The 13,662-nt window shown below is 47.8% G+C and overlaps 1 protein-coding gene across 1 annotated transcript in view; it reads left to right on the forward strand.

Annotated features, from left to right (window-relative positions):
• LOC138566150 (peptidoglycan recognition protein 1-like) overlaps positions 1-13,341 on the forward strand; it is a 137,006-nt gene extending 123,665 nt beyond the window's left edge. Inside the window, exons 4-5 of the mRNA XM_069643165.1 lie at positions 9,620-9,738; positions 12,529-13,341. Coding sequence (XP_069499266.1) covers positions 9,620-9,738; positions 12,529-12,707 — 298 coding nt within the window. The 3' untranslated portion in view covers positions 12,708-13,341. The remainder of the gene's footprint in view (positions 1-9,619; positions 9,739-12,528) is intronic.
• Positions 13,342-13,662: the final 321 nt, after the last annotated feature.

Consider the following 13,662-nt stretch of genomic DNA (forward strand, 5'->3'; position numbering starts at 1 on the left):
GGGAATCCAGGCTAAGTGTAATGAGGGACTGTGGTGAGGATGGGGATTCCAGGGTAAGTGTAAGGAGGGACTGTGATGAGGGTGGGGAGTCCAGGGTGAGTGTAATGAGGGACTGTGATGAGGATGGGGAGTCCAGGGTAAGTGTAATGAGGGACTGTGGTGAGGATGGAGATTCCAGGGTAAGTGTAATGAGGGACTGTGGTGAGGATGGGGATTCCAGGGTAAGGGTAATGAGGGACTGTGATGAGGGTGGGGAGTCCAGGGTAAGTGTAATGAGGGACTGTGATGAGGATGGGGATTCCAGGTTAAGTGTAATGAGGGACTGTGGTGAGGATGGGGTATCCAGGGTAAGTGTAATGAGGGACTGTGGTGAGGATGGGGATTCCAGGGTAAGTGTAATGAGGGACTGTTATGATTGTGGGGAGTCCAGGGTAAGTGTAATGAGGGACTGTGATGAGGATGGGGATTCCAGGGTAAGTGTAATGAGGGACTGTGATGAGGGTGGGGAGTCCAGGGTAAGTGTAATGAGGGACTGTGGTGAGGATGGGGATTCCAGGGTAAGTGTAATGAGGGACTGTGGTGAGGATGGGGAATCTAGGGTAAGTGTAATGAGGGACTGTTATGATTGTGGGGATTCCAGGGTAAGTGTAATGAGGGACTGTGATGAGGATGGGGATTGCAGGGTAAGTGTAATGAGGGACTGTGATGAGGATGGGGATTGCAGGGTAAGTGTAATGAGGGACTGTGATGAGGGTGGGGATTCCAGTGTAAGTGTAATGAGGGACTGTGTTGTGAGGATGGGGATTCCAGGGTAAGTGTAATGAGGGACTGTGTAGTGAGTATGGGGATTCCAGGGTAAGTGTAATCAAGGACTGGAATGAAGATGTGGATTCCAGGGTAAGTGTAATCGGGGTCACTGATGAGGATGGGGATTCCAGGGTAAGTGTAATCAGGGTCAGTGATGAGGATGGGGATTCCAGGGTAAGTTTAATGAGGGACTGTGATGAGGGTGGGAGTCCAGGGTAAGTGTAATCAGGGACTGTGATGAAGATGGGGATTCCAGGGTAAGTGTAATCAGGGTCACTGGTGAGGATGGGGATTCCAGGGTAAGTGTAATCAGGGTCAGTGATGAGGATGAGGATTTCAGGGTAAGTGTAATGAGGGACTGTGGTGAGGAATGGGTTTCCAGGGTAAGTGTAATGAGGGACTGTGATGAGGGTGGGGAGTCCAGGGTAAGTGTAATCAGGGACTGTGATGAGGATGGGGCTTCCAGGGTAAGTGTAATGAGGGACTGTTATGATTGTGGGGATTCCAGGGTAACTGTAATGAGGGACTGTGATGAGGATTAGGATTCCAGGGTAAGGGTAATGAGGGACTGTGATGAGGATGGGGATTCCAGGTTAAGTGTAATGAGGGACTGTGGTGAGGATGGGGATTCCAGGGTAAGGGTAATTCGGGACTGTGATGAGGATCGGGATTCCAGGGTAACTGTAATGAGGGACTGTGATGAGGATTAGGATTCCAGGGTAAGGGTAATGAGGGACTGTGATGAGGATGGGGATTCCAGGTTAAGTGTAATGAGGGACTGTGGTGAGGATGGGGATTCCAGGGTAAGGGTAATTCGGGACTGTGATGAGGATGGGGATTCCAGGGAAGGGTAATGAGGGACTGTGATGAGGATCGGGATTCCAGGGTAAGTGTAATGAGGAACTGTGATGAGGGTGGGGATCCAGGGTAAGGGTAATGAGGGACTGTGATGAGGATCGGGATTCCAGGGTAAGTGTAATGAGGGACTGTGATGAGGGTGGGGATTCCAGGGTAAGTGTAATGAGGAACTGTGATGAGGGTGGGGATTCCAGGGTAAGGGTAATGAGGGACTGTGATGAGGATCGGGATTCCAGGGTAAGTGTAATGAGGGACTGTGATGAGGGTGGGGATTCCAGGGTAAGTGTAATCAGGGACTGTGATGAGGATGGGGATTCCAGGGTAAGTGTAATCAGGCACTGTGGTGAGGATCGGGAGTCCAGGGTAAGTGTAATGAGGTACTGGGATGAGGGTGGGGAGTCCAGGGTAAGGGTAATCAGGGTCAGTGATGAGGGTGGGGATTCCAGGGTAAGTGTAATGAGGGACTGTGATGAGGGTGGGGATTCCAGGGTAAGTGTAATCAGGCACTGTGGTGAGGATCGGGAGTCCAGGGTAAGTGTAATGAGGTACTGGGATGAGGGTGGGGAGTCCAGGGGAAGTGTAATCAGGGACTGTGATGAGGATAGGCATTCTTGATTAAGTGCAATGAGGAACTGTGACGAGGTGTGGGGTGCCAGGCAGAGGCGTATATAGTGTAGGGCCTGAGCAGGCATGCCCACGCAAAATCTGTAAATGCCTACTCAGCAGCGCTGTGCGGGCATTTACAGATGTTAGTGTCACTGCGGTGGGCCCACGTACATTAGCTTCAGGCCCCACTTGTTAGACCGTCCTGGCTACACCTCTGGTGCCAGGCTGAGGGCAGTAATGAACTGTGAAGAGGGGGGATGCCTGGTGAAGAGTAATAAGGGCCGTTGACGAGGAGGAGGATGTTGGGGTAACAGCAAGGAGGCACCAGTGGGTAGGGAGCTGTAAATAAAATAAGTCCAAAGGCAGCTTAATAGTGTCCAGACCCACCTGCTGGTTCACAAGTACCTACACACACTTAAGATCGGGTAGACCTTTGATGACAAAGGAAAAATGAAGTTAATTGAGACACAATCCCTCAAGAGCGCCACAGAACACTTCGGGGGGAGTGTGGGCGGGTATTACATCTAAGAAAGAGACAGCTGCCTAGCCTCACCCACCATACCCTCCTACATTTCATTTTGGAGTGATATTGAGATGTTGGTTTGTGGGAGTTGGAGTGCTGCTGACTTGTTCAGCGAATCTGAACGTCCTATTGGGGCCGCATACATCTAAGAGGAAGGTGATTGGTCAAAGACGAAACATACAGAATGTCAAAATGATCCACCAATCAATAATAACTTTATCCGGCCATCAGCCATGGAAGTACATGTTCAATAATGTATATGTCAATTAAAACAGCACAGATGTACATTCATTAAATTGTATCTCATATAACAGCGTTGTCAGAATAAAGCATCTTCCATCAGTAAAATATAACCGATGCTAATAAAATGGATTACACAATGCAAACTAAGTCGCTGATTTCGATGCTGCATAAATAGCTCTTACAAAAGTGCATTTGCTTAAGGTGCAAAGTTCACAACAGCAGCCATACTTCGTCACAGTTGCAGGGCCTGATTCATGGAATGCACTTTGCACCGCTCTGTGAATCAGGGCGTTTGCGCTAAAAATTCCATGAATTAGGCCCAGAAGTAGGCGAAATCGCCCCAGCATCAATGGATCACGCTGAAGGCTTCCAAGATCGAAAGTCCAAAGTGCCTGTGCAAAGGTGCTGAACGAGAGAAACATTGAACAAATATTTAAGAGAATACCTTTATGTGCGAGATAAGCCCACAGATATCAAAAGGAGCTATGGCCGGATGGAGCAGGATGGAATGTGGGGATGCCGAGTCTGCCAAGCCCTGGGTCTCTATGATGAAGCGGTGCAGACGGCGATAGTAGGAGCGGCTTCAGAGAACGCGCTCTGTGTAGCGTGCGCAGAAAGAGACACAAATGGCTATTGTCATATTTTCATTTTGCAATAAGAAAAAATACGATGTAACAATAACCCGTTGAATACCCGGCGTTAAAATATAACAGAAGTTCACCATACAACTGGATAATACCAATGAGTTAACCAATAAAATCTAACTAATGAAGTCACAGGAAAGAAGAAGAAAAGACAAACAGAAAAAGAAGGAAAAGAGAGAAAGTCAGTGGAAAGTCGCAGATAGTTGACTCAAAAAGTTCAACAATCAGATACATAAATTATGGAGAGCATCATACATTAATATGTATATGAGAACCATGGAATGTACAGAAGAAAGGCATAGTGAATCATAAACAATGGTAATGAGATCTTCCAGGGACCAGAATTCAATCCTTCTAACTCACACATCAACCATCCATATCGAGGAAGCATCCCCTAATATCCCAAAGCTTTCCAACGTCTCCCCCTTTTTTGTGAATCACTTTCTCGTAAGTGGCGATGGTGAGCAGTTCCTCCACCCAGTCATCAATTCAAAAGGAGCCGCTCAAGTTCCAGGATCCTAATATCATTTTCTTTGCAATCATGCGAGCGCGGAGAAGCCAAATCTTTTTGCAGAATGAAACTTCCTCCATCAGGGACACATCTCCCAGAGCCAGTAAAGAGACAGTCAAAGGGACCGTACAACATAGAACCAAACCTAACCTCTCACAGACACCCTCCCAAAACGCCTTTGGGCAGAACCAGATCAAATGACTGAGGGTGCCTCTCGCGCTCTTACACGTCCAACAAAGTTCGTTCTCCAGAAGGTGTCTTTTGAATAACCTTACGGGTGTCCAGTAAGATCTAAAAAGTAGCTTCATCTGGGAGGCTCTAAGACCCCAGTCCATACTCATCAGGCGATTGTTACCACAGCATCATTGCCAACAGCGCATATCAACCTCTTCCCCCAGTTCATCAGCCACATGCCTTGCAACCTTGGGTCTCCTTTACGGCAAGCCTTTAAGACTCCATACATTGTAGCTGCAGCGTGAGAAGCGCTTTTGCAGCTCAGTAGAGTTGACCAGGCGATGTTCTGAGCTGCCAGATCAGACACATCCAAACTTGCCATAATAATGCCCTTTCACCTTCTATATTCTGCAAACGTGCAGACATGTTAAATGCCGGTTCAATTGTGCATATGGTATCCATTTACCACCTTCAATCAGATCTTTAAGGTATTTTATGCCAGCTAAAAGCCACCCTGGCCCAAATAGGACTTTTCCTAGTGATTCTAGAGCCGGGTTAAACCAGATGGAAGCATCAGGGAACAAGTAAGGCTCTGTATTCATGCGCTTAGAAATATCATGCCAACAGTCTTGTAAGAACACAATTAGTGCATTAACCCCTTTCATTTCTTTCCTCTTGGATGTCAATAAAGCTTTGGGATCCAACTGTGGTACAGCACTGCACTGCCAAGCTAAGTATTTTGTTTGCTGTTCTTCATCTGTTTCAATGACCTTACATAAATGACGAGTTGTGAATGACAACTAATAGTCAACAAAGTTCAGTAAGTTCATACCCCCTTGCTGTAAAGGGAGCTGCATTTTCCACATTGCAAGTCTTGGTGGCTTTCCATCCCAAAGACATTTTTGCATGATTCTGTCAATTTCCTTAAAAAGATGACCAGGCATGTTGATGGGAAGCATAGATAAAATATAATTCACCCTTGGTGCCAGATTCCTTTTTATACAATTAATCTTTCCCCATGTGCACAGTTTCAAAGGTCCCCACCTATCTAGGTCAGATTTGAGTTTTGGTAAAAGCATTGTAAGATTCATTGTTGGGAACTTGATCACCTCAGGACCGATCTAAATACCCAGATATTTCATCTTTTCCGGACACCAGGTGAACTTGAATTGAGCACAGGTGTGTCGTAGGCAGATATTGTTTACTGGAAGAATTTCAGACTTACTCCAGTTCACCTTATAACTAGAAACTAAGGAGAATTGTTGGATATCTTGCATCATGTACGGTCTGCAACTTGCTGGATCCAGTAGGGCCACCAGGAGATCATCTGCGTAGAGCCAGATTAGATTCTCGTGATCATTCCCAATTATTGGTTGAAGTCTGTCATCAGCTCGTAATAACATTGCCAATGGCTGTATCAATAAGATGAAGAATAATGGCGAAAGCGGGCAGCCCTGCCTGGTACATCTGTGAAGTGGAAAAGCGCTTGAAATAAGGCCATTTGTAAGTGCACTTGCAGATTGATTTGCATATAACAACCGTACCCAGTGCTTAAAGTCTTGCAATTGTCTAAACATAAGAACAAAAAGGACCACTCCAAACGATCAAACGCTTTCTCGGCATCCAGCGATTTAACAGCAGCAGTGATTAGTTGTTTATGTCCTTGCTCAATCGATTACAGCAGGCGTCTCATGTTGTCAGCCACCGCCCTCCCAGTGACAAAGCTGACTTGATTCTCATGGATCCATGACGGTATAACTGATTCCAGTCTCAAAGCCAAACACTTAGCCAGGATCTTGCAGTCAGTATTAATTAGACTGATTGGCCTGTAGTTTTCACATCTTGTAAAAGACCTCTCTTTCTTCTTCAAGACCGTTATTAAAGGGTGTTGCATCGTGGCTGGCATGGAATTCGTTTTCTTTGGCTTACAAGCATAGTGGGTGAAATTCTGTGGGGCACATGTGTCAGACCAAATGCAGAACACGGTATGCCAAAGTGCCCAAACGAAATGTGATGTAAAGAGATCACATGTAACTTGGGGTAATAGAATCAAAGTAATTTTCATACCCATAATCCAATTTTGTATTCCAGTCCGCATCAGCTGTGTTGGATTGGCAACAGGCAACGCTTCCCTTGCTGCAAAATGCGATGTTCAATGCGTGGGAGAAAATAGATTTCAACTGCCTGTTTATTAGTTGCGGGTTGTACCAAAGGCCCAATAGGGTCAATTGAGATCTAGCCAAAGGTCTTCAAGGCCCATTACGGTCAACTGAGATCTAGCCAAAGGTCTTCAAGGCCCATTAGGGTCAATTGAGATCTAGCCAAGGTCTTCAAGGCCCAATAGGGTCAATTGAGATCTAGCCAAGGTCTTCCAAGATTGTGTGATGAGGTCTGTCATCGCCAAGTGAGGGGATATCCATAGTTGTAGTCAGTAACAGAATGGACTTTATTTAGTTTTTTATAACGAACCTAATACCGTACCAGAGTTTGATTTTTAAGCGCGAAATGGGATTCGAACCTCTGTTGCTCTACATGGTATTACTTCCAAGACCATCATCTTGCCCCTGTGCTATCATCCATCCTCCCCGCTTGCAGCAATCACATCAGTGATTAACCTCTGGCTCAGCTATGGGTGTTGCCTTGGGTGTGCTTTGAGGTTAGGACAGTGCTTTTTTCAAGAATTTACTTTAAATGATGGCCAGCCTGGTGGTATTAAATGACTCCAAATCTCTGCTCCTAATGTTGCAGAGGCTCGTGCTTGCACGTTCCATAGCTATACGCACCATTACCAAGGTCAAGGGCAAATGACAGTATTACATTACCTCCACGTCCACTCTTCCTCGTCCCAGTACTTACCTCATGAGGCCCCTGCCTCCGACACAGGACCTTCTTTTATTTCTTTTATTCCCTATAACTCCTCCCCCATAACCCTGTCACTCAGTTTAATTTTTCCTGCCTCCGACAGGTTGGGGTTTATTTTCCCGGTGCAGGGAGCTGGGGAGCAACGATTGCTGGCCCCCGAATGGGGCTGTGTGGTGGGGCCTTCGGTTCCCTCTGATGCAGCGATACTCCTGGGTTCCCTGCGGGGCTCGGTACCCAGTTGAGTTGGATTGCCTCGCCTGGCTTCGGCTGGGCTATGGGCAGCGCAGGGCATTACGGCCTGGGTCCTGGAGGGCCTGGGTACAGGTAAGGAGGTTTGGGGGCTCAGCGGGTGGAGCATGAGTCTGCCAACGCTTTTCAAATGCTTCCTCCTAACGCCTTTTCTTTCTCGAGCGGCTTTACGGCTCATGTTGATATCTCTGTTGCTCCGGAGACGGGTGGACTCCGCCTATGGTGCTGTGAGAGAGGTTACCATAGGAATTGATTGATGTTGTTCCTATTGGTTGTTTTGGGTTTTTGGCCTCTATTTAGCATAACTGCTGGTTGACGGTTGATTTTATGTGCAGACTTGATTCAGCATTGAGAGACTGAGCATCCTTTGGTCACTGGTGTTCTGAGAACACACCATGGGTAAACATTCCACCAAAAGAAGGCATCTGGTCCTGTCTTCTTCTTCTTCCTCCTCTTATCCTGAGGTATGCAGAAAGAGAAAGAAGAAGCCTACCGTGTTTCCCTGTCCAGACATGAGTTGAAGAGGCTGCTTAAACATTATGGAAAGGGGCGTGCACAAGCTCATGGACACAAGCGCAGGTGTCAGTGTTCTTCATCCTCTTCATCCTCTGGCACTGAGTCTTCGGCCTCTTCTTGTTCCTCTTCGGCTGATGCAGAAGGGAAGTATCTGGACAGAGAGCGAGTTGAGGAGGTTCTGGCTCAAGTTGGGGATTGCATGGGGTTTTCAGAGCCCCTGGTACCAGTGGAGGGCTGACCCTTCTATTCGCCAGTATAGGCATACCCCTAGGATGGGTTGCCATTGGTTTCTGATATCTGGGACAAAATTCTTAGGGAATGGCATGACCCAGAGAAGATTGCAATGCCCCGCTTGATGTCCAAACTATACCCATTGAAGGGCAAGACTTTACTGTCTGATCCAGATGAAGTTGACGATATCCTCTTCAGCCTGGTGGGTCACTCCTCTATGTCGGCCGAGGAGGCAGTTGTCTGGGATCCAGTGGACCGCCAGGTGAATTCCAGCCATAAGAACGTTCATTCAGGAGCACAGCTGGCCTACGGTTCCTCCACGGCTGAAACGCTGCTAAATGGTTTCAGAAAGTTGAAAAAGGCTGTTGATGGAGGTTCTGATTGTGCCCCTTTGCTATCGGACATGCAGAGACAGGTTGAGTTTTTGTCCTATGTGGCTTTTGATGGGGTGCGTGGGTCGGCCATGGGGGCTGGGGTGTCTGCCCAGATGTGCATCTGAGGGATTGGAAACTTCCTTTTGTTGGGTCCAAACTGTTTGGGGATTCCCTTGAGGATAAGGTGCACTAAGTTCTTAGGGCGGACAAACATGCAGACAAGCTTCGGCACAAGCCTCCTTCAATGGCCAAGAAGACTTCCTCTGGCACGGGTGCAGTGTCCAGCAGGTCATTTCCTGGCTCCTCATCACATTCTTTTCAGAGAGCAAGGGGGGGGGTCAGGGTCCTCCTCGCTCTTCGCATCCTGGGCCGGTGCCTAAGTCCTGATGGTTTGAACATGCTGGTAGGCAGGCGGCTCTGGCAGTTTTTTCTGTCCCTTTTTCTGCTCCGTTTTCCTTTTCTTTCCCTTTCGTGTTACTCCTTCCTTTGGTGTACTTTCCCAAGATCCTCGTCGCCACTGTTAAGTTTAATGCTTGGGTTCAATGAGTACAGGGAGTCGTTCAGCTTAGGTTAACTTCTTTACTAAGTTGACACAGAAGGTAAGTACAAATGGAGTAATTAAGTCAAGTATATAACAGGGAGAGACATCCACCAGCCCCCTCATCATCCAAGTCCAGGCCCCAACTGACTTCGTGGAACACCCAGACACAGTTCACCCATAACATTCCACACCAACATTCCGTCAGGGGGCTCATGCACACAGATCTTTCAACAAGGAGGAAAAGTACAAACACAACAGTGTTCAACAAAATAACGAGTGAAAGGCCAGAAATCACTTTATTGCGAATGAAATATGCTTAATTATAAAGATGTTGAGAAACGTAGGCGTCTGCTGGCTGCAGATTGCGTAATACTGAAAGTTATACAGTCATATGTGCCATTGAGATTACTGCAGGGAAATGAACGTATGACCCGGATGCTATCAGTCAAGAGTTCACGCCCCTTTGTTTCCCGTTCGCAGCTTCCTGGTTGGCGAGGATGGCAACGTGTACGAAGGCCGCGGCTGGAACCGAGTTGGGGCGCATGCGCCTTCCATGAATGGCAGGTCCATTGGCGTCAGCGTCATTGGCTCCTTCTCGGGTAAGCGGACTGCGTTACAGCCAATGGGAAGGGGGCGCTAGGCTAAGGGACGATCCAACCCATGTCACTCAGCATCCTTGTAAACGATAGGTCAAGGCCGGCAGCCAATGAGACAACATGTTCACCCAAGCATTCTAGCGTGGGGGCATGCATAGGTGTACACTATACAGGCCGTGTAGTCTCAACTAGGGACTGGAAGAGAGTGCAGAAACTGTGCTAGTGAGAGTCACCAACCTGGGGACCTCTGGGATGATCACATTTAAAAGATAGTGGGGCAAAGTGAAGGCAGAAAGTGTTAAGGTGCGGACTGGAGGGTGTGATATGCTGGGGGAGCGGGCCGGGCCTAGCCGCGTGGCGTACGCAGCGCAGCACAAACTGACACGGACACAGTGTGGGATGGCGTCCGAGCGGGAACTGCCTTTCGACGGCGCCTTTACTTACTTGGACGTCACATCGGGGAGGAAAGTAATGAACATTCAATGTGTGGATCTCAGTGGCTGCCACCCTATGGCAAAGCAACCTAGGATCGAAGTGCCAATTAATATACAATAGTTACTTGGGCTCAGCGTAGGTTGCCAGGCTGTCCCCCTAAAAAAGTGGTAATAACAACAGAAAGCGAGCCCATGCCCCTGGATGAAAACATTTTTACTCTTGGGTGGGATTCCTTGACTCTTAAGGGGAAACTAGAATAAACAGATCAGATCTATTACTTGTGTGCAACAAGGTTTTGCCTCTTCGGGTTCTATCATCGTCAGACTTTAGTTTTGTGGAACGAAAGATTCAGAAGGAAGCAATTATGTCTGTTTCACTGTGTTTCCCTGGAAGTGTTAGCCTTGATCAGACCTCACCAAGCATCCATTTCTAGGGCAGGTTATCCTGGGTCTTTCTTTCCCCAGGTCTCTATGTCTTTCTTTTCCCAGGTTCCTGGGTCTTTCTTTCCCCTTGTTCCCTGGTCGTTCTTGCCCCAGGTTCCCTAGGTCTTTCTTTTCCCAGGTTCTTGGGTCTTTCTTTCCCCTGGTTCTTAGGTCTTTCTTTCCCCTGGTTCCTGGGTCTTTCTTTCCCCTGGTTCTTCTTTCGACCGGTTCCCTGGGCTTTTCCCTGGTTCCTGGGTCTTTCTTTACCCAGGTTACTTGGTCTTTCTTTACCCAGGTTACTTGGTCTTTTTTCCACCTGGGTTCTTTGGTCTTTCTTTACCAAGGTTATTTGGTCTTTCATTCCCTGGGTATTTAGTCTTTTTTCCCCAGGTTCCTGGATCTTGTTTTCCCCAAGTTCCTCTGTCTTTCTTTCCCAAAATTCCTGGGTCTTTCTTTCCCCAGGTTCATGATTCTTTCTTTCCCCAGGTTCCTGGGTCTTTCTTTCGCCCGGTTCCTTGGTCTTTTCCCTGGTTCCTGGGTCTTTCTTTACCCAGGTTACTTGGTCTTTTTTACCCCGGGTTCTTGGTCTTTCATTTCCCAGGTTCCTGGGTCTTTCTTTCCCCTGGTTCCTGGGTCTTTCTTTCCCCAGGTTCATGATTCTTTCTTTCCCCAGGTTCCTGGGTCTTTCTTTCCCCAGGTCCCTATGTCTATCTTTCCCAAGGCCCCTAGTATCTCTCCTCCAGCCTCCAGGTTTTTCCTTCCCCATTCTGCTGTCTCTCTCTACTTGCCTCATACATCCTCCTTATCCGAGCCACCTGGGTCCTTTATTTCTAAGCCTCCTGGGTATCTACTGATTGTTGCCACAGCTCCTTATGCGATCCTTGCAGCCATATCCAAAGGAGCTTTTCTTCCTTACCCCATTCCCCTGCTTTCAGCCACAGGCCTTCCATATATGTAGGACCTTTACCCCCGCGTGCAACCTCTCTGTGTCCTATGGGAACTCCGATGTCTCTCACCATGCAGCTGGTATGGGGATATGACTCCCTCCCTATGACTGGGCTGCCCTCTGTTTGACACCGAGGAGGACTCCCTTAGCCTAAATGGTCTTGGGTTTATATGTCTGGAGACTGTATGAGGTTACTGGTTGGCTGTTCGATTACTCTGTCTTAGGTCAAGTATCGCTCGTTCCCCCTGCAGTGTTGTATACAAATTTTGCATCCGCTTGAAGGAAGCTGAGCTTGCAGGCACCACTTATTCCGCTGGACCAGTCCTCATACTCTGTTTTCTAAAATAGCTCGGAGCTTCTAAGACGATGATGTGGCTTGCCCCTGTGGCATGGCGGGTGTTGCCACGAGGATCTCCTCATCGTGGCCCCGAACGGCACCTATCCCTCTTGGCGAATGCACCATCCAGGTTCACCCCAGCGGTCGAAGTGTATCAAAAGAAGTACTGGAGCTATATTCGCTGGTGGCCTGCCCGCGCACCCCAGAAACCCCTTCACCATGCCCCACCACCCCCACGTGCAATCCAAACCCCCAAACAAACACATCTGCTGTTTAAGGGAATGTTCTGTCCAGTGCACTGAAGTTTCAACTTCTTCCTACACTTTTATTTTAGAACTAAAACATTCCGGAACGGTTTCTTTTTAAAATATAAGTATAGGAACACTAAAAAAGGAGGAGCACTGCTCTCATCCACCCCACCCACTTCGACCACTGGTTTACTCAGTAAGGTCAGTCAGGGATTTCTTCCAATCAAACAGAAGGTCAAAAAGAACAGTTATCACTGAGAAAAAACAGCAACAAAAAGTTCTATGAGAAAATTACCACATAAAGCAATGAAGGTATCGGAGGGTGAAGAACAGGCGAAAAGGAGGGTAGGTTCAGAAGAAGTTAAAGCATTCTTGAGGCTCACAGGTTTTTTGTTCCATTTTCAGGCAGAAATCCAAGCGTGGCAGCCCAGAGAGCTGTGCAAAGCCTCATTAGATGCGGGGTCTCCAGGGTCCTGGTCCGATCCAACTACGTCCTGAAGGGTCATCGCAACGTGAGTCCCACCAGCTGTCCTGGGAACAGCTTCTACAACCTCATCAGGACCTGGCCACGGTTCCGGGCCTGAGCGGCGCGGCCCTTCCACCTCCCTCGTCATGGAGGCAGGATGCAAGACACTGTACTGGGAACTTCAAGGTCTCAACTCAACTTCTTCCTTTGCTGGTACCTGTGCCACCAGTCAACCTCTCTTAATGTGGTCAGTTCCATCTCAGATTGGACAAGAAACAAAACACGGCAGAAAACCACCTTCGCAGACCACAATCAAACTTTTCGCAACAAACTGATTAGTATTTCAGGCCACATTTTCAGGAAAATTTGTGGGCAATTAAGAATCTTAGAGCACTTTGGACCAGAATTAAAATGACCCACGTTTTCCTAGAAAAGTGACCCATACTGGTCTGTCAGGTTGTCCCTGGTGCCTTCTTCTTTTCGTGTACATGCTTTGTGGTATCTGCTTGCATGTTGCTTCTGCAGCATGGGACATCTCAGCCCCACGTCTTCTGCACCTATAGAGCCACTGGCCACTTGCCTCTCACTCATGCCACGATGCCAGAATTCATGTGTCTATGTCTATGAGACGCACCAAGTACGCAGTGGGTGTTGAACACCAAGACAATATTTCCTTGAATGCAAAGTCTCACTGCAAACTCGTTGTTGCCTTCAAACATATTCAATAATAAAATGTCATATTTGATTTCTCATCAATTCTCCTGGGAGTTTTTTTGAAGGACCCAACCCTGGATCTGTTCCTGAGGCTAGAACTTTCCATGGTAACCTGGTCAGATCAGGGCAACTGCAGAGGCCCTTGTAACCATCCTTTAAGTCCATCCTTTAAGTTTTAATCAATTTCACATAATTGTCATTTGGTGGGGGGGGTTCCTGAAAAAGGGCTGATCTGCAACACAACGTCTAATGCACACTCCCCAAATGGGACCGCCGCAGATGCAGAGCGTACTGAAGAGCCGGAAGAGGGAAACCTCCTACCAGGGTTCATGGGCTTCCCAGATGTGGGTGAGAAGTGA

This window comes from Ambystoma mexicanum, chromosome 2p (assembly GCF_040938575.1).
Source record: "Ambystoma mexicanum isolate Mex_15411 chromosome 2p, UKY_AmexF1_1, whole genome shotgun sequence".
In the NCBI taxonomy this organism is placed as follows: domain Eukaryota; kingdom Metazoa; phylum Chordata; class Amphibia; order Caudata; family Ambystomatidae; genus Ambystoma; species Ambystoma mexicanum.